General features: G+C 32.7%; 1 protein-coding gene across 1 annotated transcript; it reads right to left on the minus strand.

The window, feature by feature from the left end:
• Window positions 1–5,774: 5,774 nt before the first annotated feature.
• On the minus strand, window positions 5,775–14,755 carry LOC123691945 (sodium channel protein Nach-like). The gene is made up of 10 exons (XM_045636539.1): window positions 14,688–14,755; window positions 13,001–13,201; window positions 11,140–11,331; window positions 10,203–10,304; window positions 9,155–9,299; window positions 8,491–8,687; window positions 7,557–7,690; window positions 7,100–7,214; window positions 6,593–6,699; window positions 5,775–5,911 (listed from the first exon to the last, which is right to left on the minus strand). Exons 1-10 carry the CDS (start codon window positions 14,753–14,755, stop codon window positions 5,796–5,798), a joined length of 1,377 nt encoding a protein of 458 aa, XP_045492495.1. The 3' UTR covers window positions 5,775–5,795.
• Window positions 14,756–16,116: the final 1,361 nt, after the last annotated feature.

Below are 16,116 nucleotides of genomic sequence, written 5' to 3' on the forward strand. Positions count from 1 at the left end.
GCAAATCTGTTTCTCTGATTGGATTTTTGAAGTGAAACTTTTTTAGGCGCGTTGAGAGTAAAATTTCAAGGTCGCGTCATGGCAATACCGTTTCGTTGTGGAATATGGCGATATCTTTAAATCTTGCCAACGAAATTTCACTTCTGACACGTGTGCTCGGCACACGCGCTTTTTTATTGTACGATAGGGAAGCACTTGACTACGATATTGCCTGATAGTAAACAAAGATGTGTCATGTGACCTAAGAAAGAGCGCGCTTCCTGACAAGGTACTTGTTCAATCTTCTCTTGAAGACCACCATATTGTACTCGTCGGGGAACACAGATTCAGGAAGCATGTTCCAGTCCCTTGCGGTTTGAATGAAGAATGTCGAGCCGTATCGCTTGGAGGGAGAGAATTTTTCTTTTCTATTCATATTTTAATTAAATTGAAAACAAAAATAAGCAAGGAAGAAATTAGAATAAAAAATTATTAAAAAAAGGAAATTGTAAAGAAAATATTTGTATACGACGCGCAATTTTATTTCATATTGATTCATTGAAGAGCAAATGTTGATTACTCATAGGTATTGTTTATTGCAGGTTTTGTTTGAAAAATATTCATGTGTATGCAAGTTTTTTTTAACAGTTGAACAAATACATGTATGTCTTTTAATGAAAAATATTTTCGTCAAGGAATCAGACTTAATAAAAAGAGTTTTAAAATTATGAAAGGTTTTAAATTTTAATTAAATAGAAATAAAACTAAAACATCTCTTCAAAGTTTCAAAATGAAATATCAAATATATCTGTATACCTTTTTCGTCAGGGAAAGTCTTTTTTTGATCTGACTTGCACTGGGGAATAGCTAAAGTAAGAAACTGTTTGCTGCTACCATTTTTAATCTATTTATTTTTAACTTTTACACAAAATACTGTTAATATAAACAAAGTTCTGTATATCAGACTTCTGTCAATAATAAAACCCGTCTCATTAACATTCGAAGCACGGGAAAGGTCAGATATTCTATAAATATACGAGTGAAGTGACGAAGGGTATATTGGGGCGAGCAGAAATGAATGATTAGAAGATGATTTATTTCGACTTGTTATTTCATTAGAGCATATTGGTAGTTTTTATGTCGTCACAATCGCCATAAAGCTTTTGACACTGTATATATATACAGGCAAGTATACAGGAATATAATATTATGTCCAAAAATTCCTTTAAGTGAGTTTCTATTTTTCGATCAGAATATTTGGATGTGATTCGGATAGATTTTTTTCAAGCAAAAATTTAAAAGATTTTCAAAAATAATTGTTTAAGAAAGAAGCTGGTACATACTTAGAATAAATACCATCCTAATCTCTTCGGTAACCTTTCGCCATGGGATTTCATTCAACAATAAAAATATCAAGAGCCTGCCAATGTACACGCTCTTAAAAATGTGATGATCAAAAATAAATTAAATAAACAACAAATAGCTTTTTTGAATTCGTTATAATAGTTTTAAATATTCAACTCATGTGAAGTTACAAACTACAGCACATTTTTGGTAATCATCATTACATTGGAATGTATATTTGAACTATTATCATAATGCTTGTACATTATATAATAATTATTGAAATTATTATTGATTGATGTGTGTATAATTATAGTTTTTAAGTATGTATTTATGAATTATGGTTTTACATCCGCGTCGATACACTCGATTTAGCGTATTTTCGACTAATTTTAAATGTAAATTAGATGCAAATTAGTTATATCAAAACGGATTCAGAATAGAAATTACTGCACATTTTTATCACTTTGTAATATTAGGTTTTATGTTGTTACTTAAAATGTGATAATTCCCAAGCTTTTTTATTATTATTTTTTTGTTTACTGACAATTTTGGATTGTAATAATACATTTAGAATTTTATCTTTTAAATAGCTAAAAGTTGCATGTTATACCTACTTAGGTACCCACTCCAAGTAGCAGAAAATTATTTGAATTTATAAAAGTAAAGGATATTATTTAATAATATTTAAGCAAATTCTATTTATTTATTTTATTTTAAAATTGAGATATCAGGTGGACATTTTTTACACCTTATTACGATGTCACAAAGAAAAATAGGGGAATAGTAAAATTAAGCAAAATATTCATTTTTTTTAAATTGATATTTTTGGTTTTATGGCATTCAAATGCTTTATAAATTTATTTTTTATATTCAATTTTCTTAAATAACCACTTACAAATGAAACGTGTCCATTAAATAAAAGTTAAGTGCTGTTAAGATTCCAAATTGAATAACTTGGCTGCATGTGTGAAAACATTCCAACTAGTGGAATGGTGTAACCTAATGGACGACGTATTTTTAGCAAGAACGTAGATTGTCCGACATTTTGGTATGTTTCTTAATTTTTTTCTTTAAAATTGCGGGACTTCCTTAGAGTTTTTGTGCTTTTGCTGTGTTATCTGTTGGTAATTCCAGACTAAAAGTAAAGGCAATGATAAAACGTGGATGTCATTTTGAAATTTCAAGATTTTAGTTTACCTTTTATAGAAGGAGGGCCTAAAATAATAATTAGAAATCATAAAACTATATTCATTATTTCATAATTATATTTTACAAAAACTAAACTGCCTGAGGACCAACAACAAGGCTAGCTCTCAAATAAAAAAAGTAATCATCAAAATCGATTACTAGGAAGATTACTAGGAATTATCAGGAAGTAATCGATTTTGATTATTTTTTTTTGACGATTATTTTGACTGTATTTTTTTGGTTTCGATTTGATAATCGAAACCAAAAATACAGTCAAATTGAGAATCTCCTCCTTTTTTGGAGTCAGTTGAAAAGAATTTACAGTGACTGACAAGCAGTCATATCGGAAGGAAGGTTAAAAATAGAACAAAATCAATGAACAAAAAACAGCACCGTGTTATTTTCAAAGCACACACGAACAAACGCATAAATCCAGCTACATTGGCTTTCACCTCGCCATGTTTTCCTTATTGAAATAACATATTTGCGTTACGCTCAAATTGAGCTTAGGGCTCATGGGAGTTCCCAGTTATTGTGCCGCTGACCGAATTTTTGTGATCAATTTTTATAGCCAGTTAATAAAAACATGGCATTCCGTGTTGGAACGTTTGTTTAGTATTCGTACTTTTCAATCGACTTCAGCAAGAAGGTACGAGTTTGAATGTGTATTGTATTTGTAATGTTTGGCGATTATTCCGCCAATTATGAAGGAACTAGCTTTTCATACGCAGCTTTGTCCGCGAAGTCAAAGGAAAACCCACATAATTCCCCTGTCTGTGGGATCTAAAAACTATCCTATGTGTTGTGTGACAAATTTCATGAAAATCGGTTCAGTTTTTGCGTGAAGGAGTTACAAATAAATAAACATTCGCATTTATAATATTTATAGATTTTCGATGGTCCCTTTTTGTTTGATAGATTCGGTAAGTGAGTGAATGTGTTTGTCACGGTTTTTAATTGTTTTTATATATTATTATCATCTAGATTTACGCCCGCGGTTACTATATATAGGTATTTATCGCGGTTATAGAGTTACTTTCGTATATTTACATAATTATCAATTTTGAAAATAGTTTTATGTTTGTTAGGTTACGTGGAACAGATTTCTGTGTTTACAAGTAGTTGCTTAAAATTTTATAGCAGAAAATAAACTTACAAATGATTTATTATTTATGGTCATAACTTGCCTTTGAAATTCTTTATCTTTCTTAGATTAATGTTATATTGAATAGCATAAAGAATAACTTCACGTAATTGTACTTTCGAGCTATTAAAGTGAATACTTTTTAGTATATTGGTATGTTTTGCTTCTATTGTGAAAGTATCTCTTTTGAATAGGTACGCAATTTATTAATTGGTTGCTCGGTGTTGTACATCGCACAAAAGTGTTGAAAGCAATTAAATCTAACATTGCATTGAATAATTAAAAAGGTTTCATTTGATCGTCTGGCAGACTTTAAATAGTTTGGAAAATCCAAAAGTGCACGCCTCATAATCTCATCCTTTACAATAAAATTGATTATTTATACACTATAAATATAAAAAAGAAATAAAATAAAACAGTTGGAAGAGTAAAGAAAGCGGTACCGTAATAATTGAGCTATTTTTCTTGTGGCCCCACCTAGATGTGAAACTGCGCAGGTTTAAGGGACTGACTATCAACTTATTTTTTTAAACCTTGGCTTATAGTATAAAGAATCGAGTTTATAATGGTGAATTTTGAGTACACTATAAATATAAAAAAATAAAGAATATATATAGATATACTAAAATTATGGAGAACAGTCGATATTTTTTTTTGTTTATTTAATAACAATTAAACCACATCGAATCAGACCCTGAAAAATGAAAGGGTTCTATTCCTGAGCATACTCAAGCGTAAGAGAAAAAAAAAAGACTCGATTAGTAAAGTATTTCGGTCGCTATCGTGTTAACAAGAAAATCCTCCGCACATACAGACACACGGACGTCCAAGACAGAACTTTTTTAAACTGTTTTTTAACTAGTTTAAATAACAAAAATGACATCAAAAATATCATGAATGTTAAAAATAGTGTTTTTTCTTAATATGTGTGTGTATGTATTATCTTACAAGTGCAATGTATGATACATAAAGACATTTTAAGTTTGAAAAATCAGATGTTTTGCGCGAAGTGACAGTAGTACCCACCTCAACGCTTCGCTTATGAGGCGTGCAAAAGTAAACGATTCGACGTACAATAGATGTAGAATCTATTTTTAATCTAATTTATTTTAGAAGGTTTTTCATACTTTGATCATATTTTGGTTTATTTTTATCGGATACTAAATTCCACTTCAACACATTTTGGTTATGCTGTATCAAAATCTGTTCAGTTATAGAAAAGATACAGCTTAAAATTACGTTATGTAGTTTGGATGATTTGCAATAATATATTATTAACATTTACAGGAGTTTCAACTTGTATATCTTCTCTTTCTTTCACATGTTTTTTGTATATCTAGAAGGCATCGAGTTCACTAATAATATTTTCCTATCTACATTATGTACTTTTAACTTATAAATACAACCCAAAAAGACATTTATCAGCAAAAACGATCCACATCAGAAGTGGGATCAATCTCCGAATGATCACAGGCACGTACAAAACGAATTACATTTTCGCTAAATCACGCTCTGCCAATATCTACAGCAAAACTATCATTGTAATACGGATTTGAACGTAACACTTGCAGTTCAAAAACAATTTTGGTGCAATTTGAATTAAAAACTTTATTGGAATTATTAAATTCTTTATTAATTTGTTAATGCTATTTGTACCTCTAAAGTCAACATGATTGTTTTTTCTTCATGTTAACTACACAAATACTTGCATCCGGAGTATATGACTTTATGGTACCAAGAAGGATCAAGAAGTAAGTATTAATCACATTAAGTATTTTGTAATAACCAATACTAGAAGTTGTATTTAATAGAGGTAGTTGAGTCAGAGGCTTTCTACTGCTCGGGTAACGGTGAATTTACATCAAATGAGCGAATGCTCATTCTAACCCCACTATGACAAATTATTTTAATATAAAGGCGTAGAAGAGCATTCTTTATTGTTCTTAGTGCGTTCGAAAACATTATATTCAATGTTGTAATACTGAACAAAACTGAATACGATATTTCGTTTACACTAAAATATCACGAAAGAAAGCTCTAGCTATAAGTTCGTTTGATGTAAATGCACCGAAATATACAAGGAAAATAAATAAACATCTTTTCGTTAATAGTTTATTTCATATTAATATAACACGATTTATCGTAAAGCGTGGTTCCGAAGAGTGTCTGTAGCATGCCACAGTAGCATTAGAATCTCCAGAACCGTCAGCATGCTGCAGCCGAAGAACATGTTGAAGACTCCTCCGAGTTGCGCTGAAACATAAGATAATAATTAATTATAATAGAATAAGGGTCAACTCACACCAAAAGAGCGGCGAAGCGCAGCGAAGCGGAGCGCAGTTTCCGTGTCATATGAATTTTTACTTTATTATCATTAATATAAAACTTATTATCGCCTGAGAAACTCGAACCCGCGGCGCCGCTGGAATTCCGCGGAATTCCAGCGGCGCCGCGGGCATCCGCGCGACTCGTTCGAGTTTCTCATGCGATAATAAGTATTATAGTAATGAAAATAAAGTTAAAATTCATATGGCACTGAAACTGCGCTCCGCTTCGCCGCTCTTTTGGTGTGAGTTGACCCTAAGGAGCTTAAAACTGATTAAGATTTAGTTCGATGATTATAAGTATTAAAGAGTTGAAAGTTTTCTGTAGGGCGTAGGGTCATGTTCGGTTGACTAACTTATATATTATTTCTGAGCGTGTAAACAAATGCAGAGCTCTAAAATTCGAACATATAATTCTAGATGATTAATTTAATTAATTTAAGATTCTACCGAAATTATGTTATTATTAAATTTTCTACATCCAATGAAAACAATTAGTATATATAGCAGGACTCATCTGAAAGTTTCATCTCATATTATGTAGTTCGGCTTAAAGTTTAAACAATATAAATATCGATTCTCCAATGATTTTATAACAGAAATCACTCACCAACCAAGTTGAAGCGTGTGAAATAAGAGCGCCGCGAGAATATCATCTTGTTAAAGTTCTGCAGGTACACTCGGACAATGCTTATCCTCGTTAAATCCAAGCCTTCACTGAATCCAATAAAATGTATTTGTTGGGGAATTATTGTAGTTATTTTTATTTACGGTAGGTCACTAGATGTTGTTTTGACATAATATTGTGTTCGTATTCCTTTGTGTAAATTTTATTATGCGGATGGTCGGATCATGCGACATATCGATACATATAATATAGTATGACTACATAACATAAAACAAAGTCACTTCACACTGTCTGTCTGTCTCTATGTATGCTTAGATCTTTAAAACTACTCAATCGATTTTGAAGTTATTTTTAAAAGATAGAGTAGTTTTCGACGACGCTTTTGGTATAAAAACTTTTAAATGTAAGACAAAGCTGATGAAGCCTTGGGCGGAAGGCTAGTAGTGTTTATATTATAGTGTTTATATGATAGGCTAGTATTATACTTACTAGAAGGAGTCAATCACAGGTGTATCTGGATAAATCTTGAATGCAAATGGCATGCTGATTTGTATATCCCTGTCACAAGTCATTGGACAGTCACACACGCCAGCTCCAAAAGGCACTGTAAATAAAACACATATATAGCAAATAATCGTATTAGGAATTAATTAAACAACCGGTAACAGTTGCAGAAAGCCTTACGAATGTCTGATGATGTCGCCCATGATCGGTGGTGATAGCCTCATAGTTGGCCCACCTGCTCGGTAGCACGATCCTACTATAAAAACGACGTGTGGCACTCGGGGACTGCCGCGGTAAAGCTATTGCATGCTATGCCTTCAAGCCACACCTCCGCCCGTCGGAGTGGGGAGCGTGAGGTTTTTTCGTTACGGAATTTCTCGGTTCGGTCCCCGCGCTCAAGGCCCGCGATAGAAGCTATGCAATAGCTTAAAAAACAACGTACCAACAGACGATCTAACGCAGCGCACGTCCCTAGCACCGCACTGCCGTACACCTGGCAGCACGGGATGCTGCACCTGCGTGCAGTTGCAGCGCTCCATGATGCGCGCCATCTCGCATTCCATTAGACAATAGGTCCTGTAATTACAGACAATTATTAATAGTAAGTATGGAACAGTGCTAGAGTGAATTACAATTGAAAAAAAAACTGCAGGCTTCGAAGCGAGTTGTACAAACGAAATTCAGAATGAAAATCATAGAAGCAAATTTATCAAAAAGTTAAATTTTTTGCTAGTAGCGGAATAAGTATAGTTGATTATGATGTCTCTCTCCATAATACACGGGTATCGCCGTAAGGATGATACCCGGTCCTTTGGAAGGCTTACGTGGGGACACAGGTCCAACACGCAGAGGCCCTTTAGAGAATTTAATGTGTTGTGGGACACCAGCCGCAGCCTGCCCATGGCTGCACTATAGAGATACAGCCCTGGGCAGTCCGCGGCCAATGTAGGACTATTGCAGAAAAATGGAAATGAATAAAACTGGGTTATGGAAGGGGGTGTTAGATGGACTGGTATATTGGGTCTATGGGGACTATGGACGTCTGCCTTTTCAATTTCAATTGAAAATTATCGCAGACGGTGACTCGCCAGTTTATTATTATTAGCTATAACTCTACTCTACTTTTTACGTCTGAGTTAAAAAAAAAATATTGCGATTGACTTTCCACATTTAGAAAATTTAAGGACTCATATCATCACACTATCATAGTAGGTAGATATATATTATATAATAGTATATTTTGTGGCACTAAAGTACAATATTGTTTTGATATAAAACAGAAAATGCTCTTGCTCTCTGGAAGCGTTAAGTAAAACGTCGGGTATTGTAGCAATGTTTACTTCTAAAAAGTCAAAATTATAATTAAATGCCTTCACCTATGGTATTCCGGGAAGTACTTCAAAGACTCGTCCGTCATACGACACCGTCGCAAGCTGTGGCTGAGGTCCTTCACCTCGTCATCGATGTGGATGCCCTTGGTGGAGTATCCCGCCCACACCTCGCTGCCGATCGGGACGGGCGTGCCGTTCGACAGCATCTCTACGTAGTAGTAGCCGTTGTTCTTTAGACTTATCTGGTTTTCGGTATATATTTTGTTAGGGATGTTTGATCGTTAGAAGCTCAGACTATTGAGTATTGGCGTGACATACAGATAAATAAGTAGTATATAAGTAATAAATGTATAATTTAATACCTTGTAAATCATGACGGGCAATCAATCAATTTCATTAATCATCATCATCGTTGAAATGGTAGTAGAAAACATAAATAGTGATTTAAAAATTAATAAAACGGACTTGATAAGGTAAACCTTGTAATTAGTAATTACAAAAATGATATAGTAGTTCATAAATAATTATAAACCCGTGTCCATGTTAGAAGAAAATGATTAAAAAGTATTTCAAGAAAGATATTAGTGCCCAACTTAATCAAGATAATAATATAGCATTACTTATTTCTTTGTGTTTATTGTACACTTAAACACAAACAAAAATACTAAATAATCCGGTCACAGCGCTTCCTCTGCAAATAATATCTTACCCACTTATAATAGAGGTCAGTATTAACGGGAGGGCGCGTGTCGTTTTGTGAAATGGCCACAATCAATCCTCGGTTGGGTCCCACTTGACTCACGTGGAGCTTCTGAACCGGCCGTTTCTTATTATAGCCGGGATTCTTCATTTCTCTGAGACAGGGAAAGAATTGGTTCAAACTCAATCTCAAACATTTATTTATTCAATTAGACTTCTTCGAGAAGCACTTTTGAAACGTCAATACATATTTTTCACATTTACCACCTATTGGTATAGTTTTGGTATTGTGAATATATTGATAAAAGTTAATTTTATGTCACTGAGTTATGAAAAATGTTTTTTAAAATAGCCAATAGGCTTTTTCTTGTTTAGAATAACTCGACAGGTCGTCTACAAATTGTCGGTGTACTACACTGTTTAATGCATTATTGATTACATTTCATTGCATGTAGTATGTACAGTATGGAAATAAATAATTTTAGCGCATTAAAATCTTATTAACAGATATTTTTAATCTCTAATTATTGATGTATCTTGTATGAATCATTCTAGTACATAGAGTAATTAAAAATAGTAATACGCAGAGACATTAGCATAAACAGTTTCTAGTAATAATTTGTAACATTTACAATAACTTCCGTGCTAGTTGTTATCAGAACTAATCGTGCGTGACTTCGCACATACGATTTCTATAATGTACGTAAATTAAAGAAAAAATTATACAAAATTGTAAATTACGTGCGGTTTTATGCTTTTACTTATGAACTTTTTAATTAAAATCAAACTGAAACATTTCTTTCATTAGACTTCTTCTAGAAGCATTTTTAATCGTCAAAAACCTAGTTTTATCATTATTATTTTTAAATATGTGCTTATAAGTAAGATAAACATCGAATTATTCTTTTATGTAACGGCCTTATTTATGTAGAGAATTATGTTTTTCGATTTGAATCATTTTTCATTGATATTCTTCTACTACAGTGTAATATGATAATGTGACTGAAATGAGCTATGTTTAATTTAATTTAAATAAAAACTTATTACTTAAAGCCTACCTCTTTAAAGATCTTCCATTAAACACGCAGCAAAACCCATAGCTCGTCATCTCCATACGAAATAATGATAAACAGGGTATATTTTTCCCATGCCACCTACATCTGAACAGATTGATTTAATTAATTCTGTATGAAATTAAGTGAAAAATATATTTTATAAATAGTAAAAGGACGCTATGTTTTTGTAAGAGATTGCGGCTGCTTGGTCAGCGTGAAGTATGGCTTCAGATACATTATGAATACTGATTTTACTTGAGATAGTACGAAATAATAAAAATTTTATTCTACGACTAGCTTCCGCCCGCGACTCCGTCCGCGCGGATGTCGGTCTTTGCGTGGATGGTTTATTTCTCCATTTTGAGTAACTCGGACAATGACATCTTATAAATATCTATTGGACCCAAATACGGCTAGGTCTATAATAATACGCAACGTGTGTTCGCGGTACCTACTACAGAACAACGTCTATGGATAACTGAAAAATAGAGATTAATTTTTTTTCTATGAATTTTTCCAGGATAAAAAGTATCCTATTTTACGCCCAGGATAATAAGGTATAATTATACCAAGTTTCATCGAAATCGAACCGGTAGTTTTCACGTGATGTCTTCACATACAGACAGACAGACAGACAGACAGACAGACAGACAGACAAAAATTTTTTTAATCACATATTTGGGTTTGGTATCGATCCAGTAACACCCCCTGCTAGTTATTTTTTCAATATTTTCAATGTACAGAATCGACCCTTCTACAGATTTATTATATGTATAGAAATTGACTTTACTAAACATATACCAAAGAACTGAGGATGATAATTAAAACCCAAACGCCAACATGGCCTCAAATTATCATTCTTGTAGGTACTATTCCCCTTCTTCAAAAGTATCTCAAAAGTAAAATACCACGATGTCTACAGCCATCAAAATATACATACTTAATCAGAATTTCCTTGCACGTCGAAGTGAGCATCATTCCAGCTGTTTCCACATCCATATCATTATACTCCAGCAGCTTCTGGATGTTCTCCAGGTCTTCCAGCTCAAAGGTGACATCTCGAGAGTAGATGGCTCCCAGTTGCAATATGATGCCTTCAATGTAAGTGGCATTTACGCTGGGAGGATATTTTCTATGAAATAAATAAATATGACCAATCTTAAGATATATTATCACATATTATCAAAAAAATAAAAAAATTCAGTCATAAAGTTTATTATCAGGTTGAATTAAATTGTTAGGTAGTGAAAAAATCTACTCCTAAATCTGTTCATGTTACTGAAATTCAAGCAATTATGTAGTTTAGATTTAATTATTAAGTTTTTTCGTTCTGTCGAGTTATAATTTTAATGTGGAAAAACTTGCATACTTATTTACACGAGAAGTACAATGCACGATTTATTACTTATATTTTTTAAGTATTAAGAAGTCTTATTGTATTATTGTTTTGAATACTGCATTATAGCAGTTGTATATCCAAAGCGGGTAATTTATTTTTTATTCATGAATATAATAATGTAGAGTCGAGTTATTTCATTTCATTTGCATGTTTCCCTTTGTATTGGTTTTCTGTTTGAAGTTTGTCTGGCTTCTACTGATTGATTCGATTCATTTGATTATTTGGATCACGTGCATTGAGATCAAATTTATTTTTACTATTACATTTTCACACACAGAGGAGCTTGTATAATCATGGTTATGCAGAATTTGAAATTCACGTATTCAAATATCGGTAATTCAAATATTTCAATTTTATTTAAGATCTTTACTTTTTGGATGTTTAAAATGATAAAAAAACATTAACGAAATTAAATTTACATTAATTAAGAATGTGCCAATACTTCTCTTCTTTTTTGAAGTGAAAACTTCTTTAGCGGCGTTGGGTATAAAATCTTAAACTCGCGTCAGGACACGTGGCCTGATCGAAAAAGCGTAAGACGGACTTTTTTTTTAGCCCTTATATTCCATGCGTAAGACGGATACCTTTCCAAAATATTAAACATGCTGAAGGTTAATAATCAAGTTTTCACTTCTGCCGGCACTCCCGGAGTGCAACCCGTCTTTTTTTAAGTAACAATTACATTTACTTGATAAATATTGATTTAGGAATAGTAAATTTTTATCTTTTACACATGAATAAATTGATGAATCACGAAACAATAAAATACATTATATACCTACCTAAATGCAAGCTTCACTATAAAAAGTATTCTCAAATTAAAAGTTAAGAAAAAAATTCTTTTAAATTAAAATATAAAACCTTACAGAAATTCCTTCCAACTCGCGTGGTTTACGCTAACGTGTGCATTAGCCATTAACCGTTGGATTTCTCTTTTCTTTTTAACAGCCTTGTGTTTATGGACTTCGCTTTACCGAGCTTATACGAAGATATAGATAAACCTAACTAATGTGTGAAAATACTTTCAGTGGTAGTGAATTATAATAAAAGTCATATTACATTTGTACCTACTTTCTGAATTATTTACAAAAGATTATTAAAGATTAAAGATTTTATCAAATCAAATTAAACACAATATGTGCATAATATAAATATTATGAACTACCTTTCCGTCCGCGTAGCACAGGTAAGCCCGCAAAGTTACCGTTACCGTACGAAAATTCAAATCGGTTCAGTACCTAGTTAGGCGTGAAGAAGAGACAGACAAAACATTGAGAGAAAACAAACGAAAAAGAAAACAAACAAGAGACAGACGAGACAGAAACAGACAGAGTTTCTCGCATTTATAATATTAGTAAGGATTAGGATTTTCGATAGTAAAAATTATTATAGTACTACATACATTTTACCAAGAAACTCTTGTATTTTCTCTTCCGGGTAACTAATTTCAGGGCACACGACCACCGTGGGGAAGGTCACCCAATTCTTGATAGCGGTCATTTGGACCATGTATGTCGGGTTGCTGAGGTACCGAGTGACAGTCTCCCATACCACGGCAGTGGAACAGCAGAAGATAAGGATGTGTGTTAGCAGCCAGAAGTTTCTAGAAGTGTTATTATCATCATGAATTATAAATATTATAATGGCTTAACACCCATATCACCAATTAAAAATGAAAGTCAACAACTTTTTAAAGTGAAACTTCTTTAAGCACGTTTAGAGTAAAATTTCAAGATACCTTTGAGTCTTGCCAAAGAAGTTTCACTTCTGACACGTGTATTCGGCAGATGTGCTGTTTTTTATTCATGTTAACTTTTACACGTTTTTATGAATAGTCATTTCTTACTTTAATTTTATGTACATCTACTTAATTTATTTGAACACTAGCTTCCGCCCGCGACTCCGTCCGCGCGGATGTCGGTCTTTGCGTGGATGGTTTATTTCTCCATTTTGAGTAACTCGGACAATGACATCTTATAAATATCTATTGGACCCAAATACGGCTAGGTCTATAATAATACGCAACGTGTGTTCGCGGTACCTACTACAGAACAACGTCTATGGATAACTGAAAAATTGAGATTAATTTTTTTTCTACGTATTTTTCCAGGATAAAAAGTATCCTATTTTACGCCCACGATAATAAGGTATAATTATACCAAGTTTCATCGAAATCGAACCGGTAGTTTTCACGTGATGTCTTCACATACAGACAGACAGACAGACAGACAGACAGACAGACAGACAAAAATTTTTTTAATCACATATTTGGGTTTGGTATCGATCCAGTAACACCCCCTGCTTGTTATTTTTTCAATATTTTCAATGTACAGAATTGACCCTTCTACAGATTTATTATATGTATAGATTATATAACATAAACGTAGAATATACATTTTCATAATATAAATTATAAAGATATAGGTACATACATTACAACCAAACAAAAAAGTACAATACAGTATTCAAATTAAATTTTTATTATTTGATTGATTTGTTAATTTTTTGTAATAGGCGTGGGATGATTAAGGATACGAATAAGGGTTTTTGTGTTTAAATAAAAGGTGTGAGGAACGGAAAATGCATGTAGTAGGTGCAACATAATATAGTAGAATACTGTTATGACTTATGAGTTATTATTAGTACGCAGCATAAGAAGTAACCTTTAATTTTTTTTTCATGAAACTGAACCTTTCAATAACATTAGTCTATACAAAGTTTTGCATTTATAATAGGTATCGGTTTCACTATTTTGAACAATTGGATAATATAGAAACAACAAGCCGTCTGCTCTACTATGTTTCAAACGTTTTTTATGTTAAAGATTTTGTATACGATTTTCTAAATACACATTTGAACTAAGATTTGAACGTTCTTTCAAGTATGATATTTGTAGTCGAATGTTATAATCAGATAAAATCTGTAGTAGAAGATATAGAGATATACGTATGATTTATTTTTAAATGAGATATGTAGTCATTTAAAAATAAATAATAGGTACTTATATGTATTTCGGAAACATAAAGCATGCTGTTATAAAAAAAAAAACTGTTTTAGTCATATCTCGATCTAGTTAATATAAATGATACCTATGCCTCGGATGCACAAGCCGCTTAGCCCCGTGAAACTGGGCCTGCTCCAGCAATCTAGAACTCATTATAATACAAGAACAACGCGATATCAACGATCGCTCCCGATCTCAACTAAATATACCAGATCATACTTATTATTATACTTATAGATAATTTATCAAAGTGACAGTAATTTGGTACTATAATGTATGAGAAGCAATAAATTTTATGCATACTGAATTATTTACTGCTGACTTTATGGTTGTATAGTGGATGGTTTTATAGCTGGTATATATTGTAATTATATGTTCGTGTCGTAAAATTGTACATTAGTAAATCTAACCATTTATGGCTATTGATTTAGTAGTATACGATAGTCAGCGAAATATCGTGTTCTGAGTTATGGTTGTAATCTACACTAATATTATAAAGAGGAAAACTTTGTTTGTTTGTTTGACTGTAATGAATAGGCTCATAAACTACTGGACCGATTTTAATGATATTTGGCACAGACAATCTTTAAATCCTGAGAAAGAACATAGGCTACCTTTTATTGCGAAATATGTACCACGGGCGAAGCCGGGGCGGACCGCTAGTAACAAAATAAAATAACGAAACGTAAATGACTATTTTTTCAATACGTACAATTAAGCAATAGAAATGAAAATCATTACTACTATTACCTACTATGGTATGGTTACCTATATGGTATTGGAAGAAATTGCTTGAAGCAATAAAGCCGCCCTTTGCATCAAATGTCCTGTCTGTGTGTGTAATGTTTTGTATGCAATAAAGATTTTAAATAAAATAAATATCTACTATAAAATAGAAACTTACAGAGCCTTTTAGTCTAAGCTCGTAACGTTTAGCTGAAATGACATGAAACTCATGTTCATAATATTTTATTCAATTTTTGAAGTGAAACTTCTTTATCGGGGTTGGAAAAAAATTTAGTGTAACATTTTTTCGTTACGCGCCATTTTTTTCTTATCCCTACCACGCGTGTTTCGACGTATTTCTGTAAAGTTGCATATAGGTATATAATTTTTGGAAAAATAAGATTATAAAGAAGTTTCACTTCTTACGTGTGTACACAAGTACACGCATACATTATTTAATATACTTTCACAATCGAAGCACGACACGGATTCGGACAATTTTTATCAAGATCGAGTCCACCTTAGAAAGACTGACAAAGCGCAGTCCAGATTCCTTTGCATTACTTTAATATTTTGAATTCGCGTTATTCCAAGGAAACTCTTTATTAAAATTATTATTGTCGTACAATACAAGAACTACAGGTGCAATTTGTCTCGTTTCTTTTTCAGACAAAGGGAATATTTTTTCAAAATAATAAGTTGCATCCTCGTGGGAAATAGAACAAAGTGGTAAGGCGAGGACGGTTGTAAATCGTTCATCAGATGGGATAGACGGGGTGAGGTGACTT

This window comes from Colias croceus, chromosome 5, assembly GCF_905220415.1.
Source record: "Colias croceus chromosome 5, ilColCroc2.1".
Taxonomy (NCBI): Eukaryota; Metazoa; Arthropoda; class Insecta; order Lepidoptera; family Pieridae; genus Colias; species Colias croceus.